Source organism: Acartia tonsa, chromosome 7 (genome assembly GCF_053477335.1).
Source record: "Acartia tonsa isolate MP-2025a chromosome 7, ASM5347733v1, whole genome shotgun sequence".
NCBI lineage: Eukaryota > Metazoa > Arthropoda > Copepoda > Calanoida > Acartiidae > Acartia > Acartia tonsa.
This window is the reverse complement of record NC_137266.1, coordinates 47,648,399-47,663,184: the sequence shown is the minus strand read 5'-3', so window position 1 is coordinate 47,663,184 and position 14,786 is coordinate 47,648,399. Positions and strand designations below refer to the sequence as shown.

General features: G+C 29.6%; 1 protein-coding gene across 1 annotated transcript in view; it reads left to right on the top strand.

Annotated features, from left to right (window-relative positions):
* The window catches only part of LOC145324588 (uncharacterized), a 108,048-nt gene extending 93,505 nt beyond the window's left edge, over positions 1 to 14,543 (top strand). The window contains exons 10-15 of the mRNA XM_080167170.1: positions 6,167 to 6,274; positions 8,352 to 8,451; positions 8,940 to 9,016; positions 9,375 to 9,470; positions 10,214 to 10,366; positions 14,426 to 14,543. Of these exons, the coding sequence (XP_080023296.1) occupies positions 6,167 to 6,274; positions 8,352 to 8,451; positions 8,940 to 9,016; positions 9,375 to 9,470; positions 10,214 to 10,366; positions 14,426 to 14,543 (652 nt within the window). The remainder of the gene's footprint in view (positions 1 to 6,166; positions 6,275 to 8,351; positions 8,452 to 8,939; positions 9,017 to 9,374; positions 9,471 to 10,213; positions 10,367 to 14,425) is intronic.
* The last annotated feature ends 243 nt before the right edge of the window (positions 14,544 to 14,786 follow it).

Below are 14,786 nucleotides of genomic sequence, written 5' to 3'. Positions count from 1 at the left end.
AGTAAACCAAAAATCAGACCAATCGGATAATTAGGTCACATAAAAATTTGTTGTTAAAATGTAAAAAAAATACGGACATTAATGTCAGAACTGAATTATCAGAATGCGAATATATAAGAGTCTAAGCAAAATTGTAAGTAAATTTGTTTAAAAACAGCTTGATAATCAGGTTTAATATGAGCGTACATTTAAAACCGAGTTTCAACGCAAAAAAACGCGGAGCCGAATCTAGAAATACGGCTGCGGATGTGTGTATATTTGGTAACATATGGTTTTTAAGTTTAATTTAAGGAAATAGACCGTTAAATCATATTATTACTGTAAAAACTCACTTTTAACTAATGTGGAGCCGAGCCGTTCTGAACGACGTAAAAAAATGCACGGAAATTCTTTTCGAACACAGGGATTCAATATTTTTAGGTAAGACTTATCGATAAAACACACCCGATACTTTGTAATTTTGGAACGATATAAAAAAATAAAAAATAAACATAATTAAAAACAAAGTATGGAGCTTGCCGAATTATTCACAGTATAAAATCTGTGCGTTTAAAATTGAAATTACCAAAAGGCAAAATAAGAATAATTAAGTTATAACGAACAGACTTATCACTTTATATTTACAAATTATTACAAAATCCTTACCTTAATATACAGTAAATGATTATGTGTACTGCCTTCCGAAATAGAAAACATAGCCTATTATTTTGACGTGTATGTACTCTTATGACATTCACTCAAAACAATAGACTACAATAATTTTTTTCGGACGACAGTACAGAATTAGATCTTCTTGTGTTGACACTTGACTAAGACTTTGTTTCTTTCTTCTTTTTTTTTATAACTATGCAAATAATATTTATCACTTTATTTTATTGTATTAATATAATTCCATTTGAAGTTTTCACATTGAATATTAAATTTTTTATTATTTTTCACTTTTCTTTGTATCTAACTAACGCGTAGTATGACGTGTCAATACACTCTGAAATTCAAATAAGGACTGAAGAACTGTGTGTGTGTGCACGAGGTGCACGAGGTAGAAATGTACATGGGTAATTAGAAACTTCAATATAATTTATTTCGTTATATTTACATTTTTTAAAATAAGATTTTTTAATATGTTTTGACCACGGTAAATAATAAAAATTTGTTGGAGGAATTTTTGTGTATATATTTATCCCTGATATAACAGCATACACCGGAAACGGATGATATCAAATAACAGGGAATCTATAAATATATTGTTACAAATACAATTACAAACTATTATAAGTTAACTTTAATATATTTCATTATCGTTATATACTTTTTTTACGTAATGCAAAATTATCCTTTTTTAATATTAGGAAGAATTTTTATTTTACCCTGTAAAAAAAGCAATGAAAAAAGTAAGACGTCTAAAATGTCGTATTCTTAACAGGTAGACTTTTTGGAGTAAGGAAATTATGTCATCACATTAATTTCATAGAAAGAACCTAAAAGTCTAATATATCTAGTAAATTTTATTTCGGAATTGTTTAACGAACATACTTAATTTAAGATTGCGTGATTTATTTCGAAATAGAAATATAAAACGTAAAAATTTATTATTTTTCAAAATCTTCTATTTATTTACCAAGTACTTCGTATATAAATATTAAGAAATTTGAATATTTAGAAAAATAGAAATAGGGATGTATTTTTGAACGAAGGGAGAGGGGAATTAATATCCTATTTTTGAAATAGAATTCTTGCACACGTATATAAATATTCCCCAATTTCAATATTTTCATATGTCTAAATTCCCTTCCAAATTTACTCGAAATACGATACGTTTAGGGTTTAGAATAGTTAATATTTAAAATATCTAGTAGACACATCATTGCGGGCAATATGTTTTATATCTTCTATGAATGTAATATTTTTATTATCAGAGAAAAGGATATAAAAAAATCGAAAATAAAATGAAAATAAAAATTTTAGCTATAATTTTGAGGGCCAATTCACCTTTTTTTTCAATCTGATCATTTAGATATAATATCCTATTAGTTTGAATTTTGAAAAAAGTTTCAATCTATATACTTTCGAATGCTCTCTAACGTGGGTCCGTATATTTAAATGGTAGTGGGACAAAGTGACTAAAAATTATCATGTGTCGCCATAAAAATGTGTCCCACTACTTTATAGTTTTTGGTAATTTTCAGATCTGTTATATTTGTTTTTACCCCATATTATTATTTTATTCCTTCCTCAATTTTATTTTAGAATTTATTGTTTTGGTCACCATCATTTTTCAAACTAAATATTGTTCCAAGGATTGCTTAAATCATCAAAGTGACAGTAATATTAATGCCTTATGAGGATGGTCTTTGTCGTGTGCTGTTACTGTATAATATCTACTTTAGAATCTTATAATCAGAGATCTCTAGGGATAAGACAATGACCGATAAATTAATGTAAACTGCGAACCAAAAAAATAGGCAAATCCGAATTTTCAAAATGGCAGCTTCGTTATTCATTTGGGATGAATTTACTGTAAATATAATATGTAGATGCATCTTTTTGTTACAAGTTTCTACCGTTGATTTTTTATTAATCAGCACCAATGAAGCACAAGATCTCAAAAACAGCATTTTGGGTAAAAACTAGTGAACCAAAAAGATATGCAAAACCAAAACAAATCAATGGAAAAACGATTTTTTTGCACTTTTCTTCTGTTTTAAAGATTTATTCTAATAAATTAACAATTTTTTAAGGGATTTATGCATTAATTATTATGAAATGTAGTATAAGGTAGAAATTAATGATTTTTTTAAATAAGAAAAATAAGAAAAAAAGAAATTCAACCCCTATCACTTTAGAGGTCAGCTGCTGACCTTCAGTTTAATGGATGTAGCCTAATACATGTTAAAGATAGAAATTACCCTGAAAAGTATACAAAAATGCTTTTTAATGTGTTAAAAAAAAACATTTTAAAATCTTGATTTTGAGGATGATGTTATTTCAGATGCTCCTATTGGTGATGATGGTGAGCTAAATGTTATCTAAGTACATGCCCATTACAACAACTTGTCTATCAACCTATGTACCATTTTTTGTAGTCATAGCAATCTCCAATGGAGCCTGACGTCAAGAAATATAAACATCTTCTGAAAACTATGGTAATTACCTTATGAATTGGAGTAATTAAAATTGCATTATTTTTCTTTTTTAATACTGCTTGGCTGGAGGCTGCTATGAATACAAAAATTGGACCATAGTTTAATATATAAGTAATCATCATGGTCATGCACTTTGATAACATTTGGCTCACTATTACAACCCATAGGAGCATCTTAAAGGCCATCATCCTCAAAATCAAGATTTTAAAATGGATTTTTTTAACACATTAAAAATCATTTTTGTATACTTTTGGGATTAATTATTATTCTTAATATGTATTTAGCTTCATCCATAAGACTGGAGGTCAGCAACTGTCCTCTAAAGTGATAGGGGTCAAATTTCTTTTTTTCTAATATTTTTTATTTTTAAATTTATTAATTTCTACATTATATTACATTTCATAATAATTAAGGCATAAATTCCTTAAAAAAATTGTTAATTTATCAAAATCAATCTTTAAAACAGAAGAAAAGTGCAAAAATATCGTTTTTCCATTGATTTGTTTTGGATTTGCATATCTTTTTGGTTCACCAGTTTTTACCCAAAATGCTGTTTTTGAGATCTTGTGCTTCATTGGTGCCGATTAATAAAAAATTAACGGTGGAAACTTGTAACCAAAAGATGCATCTACATTTTATATTTACATAAAAATCATCCTAAATGAATATTAAAGCTGCTATTCTGCAAATTCAGATTTGCCTATTTTTTTGGTTCGCAGTTTATATCCCCAATGCAATGATGATACAATGATGATAATCTGTAGATTACAATCAGTGCAGTGGTTGAAACGCTTGGATACTGAGCTAAATAAACCAACCAATAAAATTTCAGTCCCAAAGATTTGTAAGCCAACGAATAAGAAAACGTTATTATAAGACTTTTGGGACTAGTGTAATATACAGTTCAATGTCTCCTTCCTCTCTGAGTTGTAATAACATTAAAGTGGTTTCTTTCGTCTTTTAACACCATTAGATTGCTGTACAGAAAACTGTAGTACAGTCTGATATTTTAATGTAAACAAAATGGCCTTTAAAATCAACTTATGTAACACATACTCAGTTAGGTTTATGAAATACTTTATAAGTAAAAACAAATGTTTTCTGTTTTTAAGCTAAGTAAACCTAATAGTTAAGATATTTAATAATGATTTATCATTAAATCATTTTATAAAATTTTGAGAGTTTAAAGATAATAAACTAAATGTTTAATCAAAATAAAACATTATTTTATTGATAAATAAATAGGTATTGGTACAAACTTTTACAATGAACAATGATTGACCCAACCAAACCTTTTGACAGACCAATTTTATTTCAAAGAAGTTGTATCAACTTTTTTTTTTATAGCTAGCCGGTCCTTTTAGTAAGTAGTAGATTTAAAATTTTTCATAGAATTCAGATATGCAATCGGGTTTTTTTGTAGACCTCTTATTTTTTAAAGTAATTTAAGTTTTTAAAAAAAAAATTAAGTCGATTTTAAGGTACTAAAATGCAACAAAAAAAGAAAGAAAATGGCCATTATGAACAAAAATTGTAAGATCTTTAATTTGACACCTTACTTTTTCAATTCTGTCAGGTAATTATTGAAAAAATCGATTTTTTTAAACCCACGAGAATAAAAACTTTGAACTCAATTTTATCATTTCACAAGTAAAAAAATATGGGTTCATATATACCTTTAGAATCAGAAAAATATTACGAATCCATTGTAAGCAAAATTGAAAAGAAAAGTTTACAATATAGTATATAAACTACAATAAAAGGAATTATATGAAAATATCATATTATATTGTACAGGCAACGTCTTAACTTTTGAATTGAGTATAAAAATGGGAAAGGGGTTTAGAGGGGGTAAAGAGGGGGTAAAAAAGGGAAGACGATAGTGTTGCCAGAACAAAAAATACAATTGGCCATTTTTTAATTTTTTAATTTTTTTACTTTTTTTCAATTTTGCTTACAATGGATTCGTAATATTTTTCTGATTCTAAAGGTATATATGAACCCATGTTTTTTATGTCTGTTTGAGAAAATATTTAGGTCTAAAGTTTTTATTAAACCAAGGTTAAAAAAATAGATTTTTTCAATAATTACTCAACAGAATTTTAAAAGTAAGGTGTCAAATTAAAGATCTTACTATTTTTGTTCTTACTGGCCATTTTCTTCTTTTATTTTGTTGCGTTTTAGTACCTTAAAACCGACTTAATTATTTTTTTAAAAAACTTAAATTACTTAAAAAATAAGAGGTCTACAAAAAAACCGATTGCATATCTGAATTCTATGAAAAATTTTACATCTACTACTTACTAAAAGAACCGGCTAGCTATAAAAAAAAAGTTGATACACCTTCTTTAAAATAAAAACCCTTTTCTTCCTTATAAACACAAAAAAACTTTCCAAAGCCCTAACTGTTTAACATTGACCAAAAAGAAGCATGGACTTTTTTCTGTGTAAAGTTTTGTTGTAGATTTGTTTTTGTTGGGCTGACATAGAACCATATGTTTCACTTGTGGGGCAACAACATAATTTATCTAGTTTTCTAATTTCACTAAAACATTATACAATATTTTATGTAACATACAATTATAGTATTGTTTTCTTAGACAATTGACTTAAGATTTTGGAATAATTATTCTTGTTGGCGAAGGACTTTTTTACGTTTTTGAGAACAATCCTATGTACTATAGTTAGAGGGTAATGAGTGTCTGTCAGCCCGCAATCAATTGATCAGGCGAAATGATAGTCAATTAGTTAGGGAAGTTTTATTTTGGTTCATGAAAGGTTAATTCAGAGAATTGGGGTTAAGATACCCACCACGAAGATATAGCCCCAAAAATAAATTCTCATGTCCTGATATTTTTCCTAAATTACTCCCCGCTCGGAGCTTCCCCTGTGAAAAAATATAGTATATGTTATTTTTTTGAGCATTGAAAAATTCAATGAATACACACATCGAGTTTTAGTTTGGACAAATGAAAGCCCACAACTGTAGAGTAGCTTCACTTTTTAAAAACATTTTATTTCAGTGATTTTTCTGCGCTGGTGAGCCTGGAATCTTTGGATATTTCTGAAAATCTATTTTCAACTCTACCAAGTGGCCTTTTCACTAATAACAAGGAGCTACAAATTATTAGGTGAGATATTAATTATTTACATTACAAATAGGAGTTTGTTATGAGAAAATTTATATTGCTTCCAATTTTGCAAAACAATATTCAATTTTCTGAATGATTATGTTTCATATTATGAAAAAATAAAATTGTTAAAATTGTTGATTGGATTTGCAAAAAATACCTGATACTTGAGAATATAATCATTTTTAGAAGGGTGATGTTTATCATTTTACATTTTTTAGGGGGATGTAGACCCCTATCAAGGGGGGTGGGTCTTAATCCACTAAATAATATTTTGTTTTAACTGATTCTTATACTTTAACTTAAATAAAATGTGATTGTGGTTTTGTTTGCTCAGCTTTCTTTATCCATGAGCACAAAGTGGGATGCAACTATCATCAACTTTGTTTATCCATGATCACAGAGTGGGATGCAAAGCACTTTGAAAAATTAAACAGGAAAAAAATAGTTTTTTAACCTGACAATAATTGCAACGAGATGCAGTCTTCTTCAGGATGTATGGATATGACAATGAAACATAAATTATTATATCCCACATCCAAAGTCCTACTTTGGTAGCCACTAACTACTGAGCAGAAGGTATATGTAATTGTATAGATCATTTTATCTATCATTGTCCTCCTCCTTTGAGTCTTTAGGAAACTAAGAAAAACAAGGATAAAAATATTTAAATATGTATAGCTAGATGAGTTTGTTAGAAATGGAAGAGAACAAATAGACATAAAATTACAAAAACATAATTTTTTAAAATTTAAAATATTACAGAGATAGAAAGATAATTGAATGATTTAAAAAGTTAATTCAAAAGGCAGAAAATCAAAATATATTTGTTTAATAGATTTTTAAATTTAATAAGCTTTACAGGAAAGGGAAGCAAGCAGTGTCATAGAATTGTTGAGAAGCTTTGCTACAAAAAGTTTGCAATGCACTCCTATTCGAATTCTATCTGATTACTCAATCTAAAATGTAGGTTTTCAATTTTAAGCTGAAGCAAGAGAGGAGAAAAAACATTACATAATTAATTGGGAAGGACACATTTAATTGAAATTAACATTTTTGTATGCAAGGATTTTCTGTAATAATGTTTTTTATTTGAATTTATTCGAGTGTTTTAATTAAATACAATTAAATATGTATGTATGTATACCTTTCTTCTAAGATAGGATTAGTAATGTAGAGGTAATGTAAATACAGTCGAACTACGTTTCTATCCATCTATTCATAAAAAAAAACATCCAGATGACCAATCTAGCATATAGTATAGGAGAAATAGCTTCAACCCATCCAAGACTATAATTTAAAGATTAATTAATCTAAACTAAAACTAAAACCATCCCGGTATATCAACCTTTCTTTAAATTGAGAACTCAATTTTTTCAATGATCAGCGAGACCTTAAAAGATAAACCAAAATCTTACTACTTTATATATTTGATAGATGTCCAAGTTCATATATAATACAGCTGAATATAATCTTCATAATCTATCTATTTAGGATATCTAGATGTCCAAACCTGCATACAGTCCATATGTCCACATTTGCTGGCTGCCAAAACCTGTATTATCTATCTATTTAGGATATCTAGATGTCAAAACCTGCACACAGGTCATATGTCCCCATTTGCTGGCTGCCAAAACCTATATTATCTATCTATTTAGGATATCTAGATGTCAAAACCTGCATACAGTCCACATGTCCACATTTGCTGACTGCAACAACCTATTTTCTATCTATTTAGGATATCTAGATGTCCAAATCTACATACAGTCCATATGTCCACATTTGCTGGCTGTTTGAACCTTTATTATCTAATTGTTTAGGATATCTAGATTTCCAAATCTGCATAAACAACCTATTATCTATCTATTTAGGATATCTAGATGTCCCAACCTGCATACAGTCCATATGTCCACATTTGCTGGATGTCTGAACCTTTATTATCTAATTGTTTAGGATATCTAGATTTCCAAATCTGCATTAACAACCTATTATCTATCTATTAAGGATATCTAGATGTCCAAATTTGCATACAGTCCATATGTCCACTTTTGCTGGCTACTATTATCAATCTATTTAGGATATCTAGATGTCCCAACCTGCATACAGTCCATATGTCCACATTTGCTGGCTGCCAAAATCTTCAGAATCTCACCATAGCTTCAAATCTAAATTTACAGGCATAGAATATAATGTGATATAGTAAGAACAAGGTTGACAACATCCATAAAAGCGAAGCTCTGAAACGGTCGGACAAACAAACATTAACAATTGTAGAGTGTCAGAACTGAATAAGCAGAATAAAATGTATAAAGTAGAGATGTAGTGCTACTTCACCTATAGAATATTCATATCATACAAAATAATTTGTCTATAAATTTTAAAAAAAAGCTTGTTTTAAATGGACATACGGGCTTTCTGATAACGATAACAGAGTTGCTAAACTTTCTAAATAGTACTTAATTATTATAGGAACCAATAGGAAAATTCTAACATGTTTTAGTTAACAAAAAGAGCTAACCGTCCCGGACATACGGACGGACGGACCTATCATTATCATAGTAAATCTTCGCAATGTGCAACTTTTGGTCTTCCTTATTATATGTAAAAGCTGTTTTACTTAGTGTCTGTCTGCTACTCTATTATTAATTATTCTATGGTTGTTAAGACGATACAAGTAAAAGAGGGAGAAGAAAATTTTCTTCAGTACATCAACCATCTGGATATTAGCAACAACGATATAAGGTAAAATTACTATAACTTTTTGGCCAACATATTGCATTAATTACCTTTCTTATGTGTTTTTTTTATCTTAAAAGAAATGCTATTACATGCCAATTAGAAATGTCTTTTATTATTGGGGAAATCCTCTGACCAATAAGCATCAAGAATATTAAAATTTGCTGTAAATTTTGGTAGCTGGACATATTGTCTCAAAAATAATCAGAAATAATTAAAATAATAATATACCTCATTTTTATGACGTCACATGACTGATTTTTGGAACACTTTGACCAGCTACTAAATTATGATTGTGCCTCACATCATATGAAATCCTTTGTTTTTAGCCTTTTATTGATTTATGAGAGCATTTATTTTTCAGAGAATTAAATTTTGATCTGACCAACCTTGAAAATTTGACAAGCCTACAAGTTGCTGATAATCCCTGGCATTGTGATTGTAACGCTATTTTTATCAGGTATTCAATTATTTATCTACTATCGGGTACACCCTCCTTGAGCCCCTGAGGGGGGAGGGGGAGTCGAACCCTCACTTTAATTTGTAGTTTAAAAAACAAAAGCTTTGGATCCAAGCGGCCCTTTTTATATTGCTCTTCTATATTGGTTGATTTCTTTTAGGAGGGTGTTGTTACTCTCCTCCAAAATAGTTATAAGACCTATGACAAGCTACATTATAAAAAAGGACCATTTCAGTTCGGCGGTTAGCGAGATACTTCGGTTCCGACAGACTTTATTACATAATTATATAAGGACCTGTATTCAATATTACTTTCATTATATTCTTCTAATTATAAATTATCAATCTCCAATTTACCAATAATCCTTGTGATAAATGTACAAATTATATTTATCATTTATCTATCTTCCATTTCTTTTCTATACTTCTTGCTCTTGTGGCTTAAACATCTAGGGAAGGGAGGGGAAAAAATAAGCCAAAAACATTAAAGATATAAATTAGAATAATCCCATCCTATAACCTATGTGTAACTGTCCTAAAATAGAGAACTCAATCTGTTTGAGCTATCGATATCTTAACAGCAAACCAAAACCCTTAAATTTAAAGGAAGGAGAAAATTACTTTAAATATAAAAAAGTTTTCCTATTGGATTCAAAAAAGAAAAATATATCTAAAGTAAAAATGCAAAAAAATAGTAAAGCATTTTATATTAATTTTGTTCGATATAAAAATTTACAATCTTAGGAACGCCGTTAAACATCAGATAGTGGCAGGTTCTAGCCTGGTCCGGAAGACCACATGTGCCAGTCCTGCCAACTTTGCTGGTGTTGATATTCTGGACCTGCCTGATACTGTCTGCTCCAGTCCCACTAAACATCCTTCTATGCAAATATTCAGGTACAATTAGCATCTGGAGATTATTTTTATGACGTCACACAGGACACTTTTCAACGCTTCTTTGTCGTTTTTATTTTATAATCAAAGAACTAATGAATTATAGATCTAATTGACCGGCGTTTTCTGTTGAACACAGAAACATACCCCCTCCCCCTTTTATTTTATAAATAATATAGTGGGTTAGTAAATCTCAGGAACCGCAGGTAGAGGCTTGCAGAGACCCCAGTAGGGATAAGACAATGGGAAAACTCTCTTCCGTCCCCTTATTTTTGATATAATGGAGCGGGGGGTTCAGTGTTCGACAGGTTTTTCGAAAGAAACCACCATTAGATCTTTTTCTTTACTACTTTTAATCTTAATATTTTTCGTTTAAAGTACATTTTTTAAAAGGTGCTGTTGAATGCTTTGTTAAAGTTGAGAATACACAAATTGAAACATGTGCAATACATTTATGTAATTGTTTTAGATGCAGTTTTCAGTTTTTATGTCAATTCTAAAGTTTAAATACAATTTACAAAGTTATTTTTATTTCCCCCATTTACTCTCTCTCTATATATATATATATATATTTCTCTTCTGGTTATCTTTCTTTCTCTCTTCCTCCCTCTTCCTCCCCCTCTCTCTTTCTTTAACTTTCTCTCGCTCACTTTCTCTCTATCTCTCTCTCTCTTTATCTCTCTCTATCTCTCCTTCTTTATCTTTCTCTCGCCCTCTCTATCTTTCTCTTTCTTTCTCTCTTACTTTCTCTCTCTCTTTCTTTCTCTCTTACTATCCTTCTTTCTCTCTCTCTCTCTCTCTCTCTCTCTCTCTCTCTCTCTTTCTCTCTCTCTCTCTCTCTCTCTCACTCTCTCTCCCTCTCTCTCTCTCTCTCTCTCTCTCTCTCTCTCTCTCTCTCTCTCTCTTTCTCTCTCTCTCTCTCTCTCTCTCTCTCTCTTTTCTTTCTCACTCTCTCTATCTATCTATCTATCTGTCTTTTTTCTGTTCTTTTTCTTATTTGTTTCTCTCTATCTCACTCTGTCTCTTTCCCTCTTTTTTACTTTTATCAACCTATCTAACCCTTTGATTTTGTCGATACCACTCAATGATGCTATTGAATTTAAGTTGAATTTTCCTAAAGGGAAATTTCTATCTATCCAAGCATCTATTGGTTTTAATCTACACATATACACCCCTTTCAGTATACAAACACTTTTAGCTGCCAATTTTTATCTATCTATCCGGTATCCATGTCAGGGACAGTGAAAAATAGTCTAAAAAATATAGAACAAAATACTTTATAAAACATTAACCGTTTGTTTCGTTTTTTTTACATTAGTCATGACTGTAACAAGACAAAGTGTCTCAAAAATAAGCCATGTTACGTCATAAAAATAAGAGATTATCTATCTCTTTTTTAGGGGTATTCTTTCCCACTTCTTATCTTATCTTTCTCATTCATGGCTGATTTTGAAGCACTTTGTCCAGTTTCACATGACTTCTTCTATGGGAAACTCAAAGGTCTACATAACCTTTTAAGATTCTATATTTTTTGAATTTACAACGTCGGTCATGAATAGGATCATAAGAAGCATATCTAGCAATCTCCATTTTAAGTATATATAATTAAAGGATTACAAATAATCCTTTAGCTACTTTAAACATTTACAATTTTTAGGGAAAATTGTTCCTTTTAAAAGCAGGCTCTCTTTCTTTTTTGCATTTTGCAAAACCTTGTTGGAAGTTGCGCACATGCAAAGTGATAAAATTTGCATCTTTTTAATCAAATTCAAGATGTTCATACAATGACACCAGAAAAAAAATTAATAGGTTAACTAGGGGCACATGAGGGGTTGGTGAGTTGAATTCGACTCCTGATTTTTTATATTAGTTTAGTAAAAGTATATTTTGAATAAATGGTGGTAATCTCCTTAAGATAACTATAAACCTTCTCAGGACCTATTAAAAGCTACACTGTAAAGGAGAATTAGTTATCTGCAGTTAGCGATATCCTTCGTTACACACACACAGACAGAGATCCTGTTATTTTTATATAAGAATTGTATTTTTTAATTTTTAAGAAGTAACTTTAGTCATTTAAAAATTGAAAATCAAGAAAACCTGTCTAATAGGTTGGCCATTTACATGTAAAACTTTTTTGAGGAAACACCTTGTTTGTAGTTTAAATATAATTTATCCCAAATATGTAAATTGTTTTGTCAGTTCTTTGATACGTGTTAGGTCTTTTTAAAGTGGAACTTTTACAAAAAAAAAGTGTTGATTTGTTTTTGTCTGTCCTTTCATCAATTTAGTTTCAGTCTTGTATTTATTCATGTTAACTTTTTAAAAAAAAATTTAAATTTATAAGTCTATCTATTTTCATATTTGTTTATATTTTGTTTCTCTTTCTTTCGTCTTACCTCTCTCTCTCACTCACTCACATCTCTTTCCTTTATAGTGAAATCTACAAGCACCTTTAAAATTACTTTATTTATCACTAGTGCCTACGCCCTCTAGAGGCCTCTTGGGGCACTTGAAGAAGGGGGGGAGTTGAATTTAATAACCCAATTTTTCATTTTAGATTTAAAAAGAAAAAGTAACAACGAATTTTTGGGGGCAATTTATTTTTTTTTAGGTGGGGGGGGGGATGTCGACTTCCACCCCAACAAGACAAACAGACAGAAAAACAGACAGAAAGCTTAGAATTGTACTATCGATTTCAAACTTTCATGATCATTGAAAAAATAATATTTGCTAGTAAGTTTCTAAACTTCTAAACACTCTACTAGTATTAATATTCGTTTGTCACACCGTCTGATTTGATAACCTAACATAAGAAATTAAACTAAAGTAAAGTTTAATACCCATTTTGGCTGTCTGTTCTTTTACTAAATTAAAAGGCAGCTTATATTGCCTTATAAAAATGACGTCATACAAAACAAATGACTAATGATATGCCAGCATACATTGTTATTAATCCCCACGAATGAATTGTGTATCCTATTATTTTATTTGTTTTACTGAAAACAAATTCTTTTCTTTATAAGAAAGTGTAAATTAAAGGTTGAGAGTTAAATGCAAATTGAAGTTCTAAAACCTGTAACCTCTTCCAAGGACCAGGGATAAAGGGATTAAATTAAAACTTCATGTACAATTAGATAATATTATAAATTCTATAGGGGGTATCAAAACTGATAATCATCCCTTTTCCCTTTAAAAAAGAACCTACCCTTAAATCATTTTTTTTTAGATATAATGAATATATCCTTAAATTTAAATTATGTTAGATTTATATGAAGAATAACTATATAAAATGTCTATATATGTTGTGCAATGTGAGACTTGTCTTGCTCTCTCCCAAGATAAAAATTGTATTTTGGGGAACTTAGAAAATAAAAAAGGATACCCCTATCCCTAATCTTTTTCTCACCTTGAGGAAAACCATAAACTTAACTTGATGCATATTCTTTTTACCACTTCTGTTTTTCCTCAATTTAGTTAATTGAAATAGTTTACTTAAAAAATGGTTGTAATTTGTATTTTTTCTTTGGACTTAACCAAAGCGTTTGACAATGTACAATATAATTTTTTTGTTTATAAAAAATGTAAAGTAAAGTAAAATATGGGTAATTTTGTTCGGAAACACAAAATATTGAAATATTGGTAAAATATCTAAAAGAAAAAAATATTCTTATTTTGACCTTAACAGAACATATTTTTTTTTAAATCCATGTCTTACATTTTATAAGCCAATATGTGTCTATCTGTCCATCTACTTATATTTTCAATCTAATAATTAGTCAATTTCTAACGTGTCTTTTTTTCAGTGAATAGATATCTTTCTGGCACTTTTCTTTTAATCTGTTTCTTTCTATCAAGGTACCTATCTATCTATTTAGTTACCTATTTATTTACTAACTTCCTCTCTATTTTCAGAGGTAATCTTCCCATTTATTTGATTACTGTGGTCTTTGCATCTATTTATCTACTAATTACCTCTCTCTTTTCAGAGAAAACCTGTTTTTATATTTGAGTACAAGGTCTTTACATCCATTTATCTACTAACTCCCTCTCTATTTTCAGAGGAAACCTGGCCTTATATTTGAGTACAGTGGTCTTTACTTCTATTGTGTTTGTGACTGTGTTCATCATCATTTTTATTTTCACCTTCTCTATCATCAGGAAAATACTTTATTTCTAAAAAAATCTAATCAAGGATAATATCATGCATAGGACGCGAATCACATAAAACAAATTAAAACAGAAATATTAATGATATTTTCTAATGGTCCAATGCAATGTCTATGCTTATCAACAGTCATCTTGTCAATTCAGAGACTCATGGTCGTTCCTCCCATACCTGTGGTACATTACATAGCAGACAACCAACCCTTTGATTGAATAATCTATGTCTGGATATCCTCACTGTGCATTGCTATGAGTT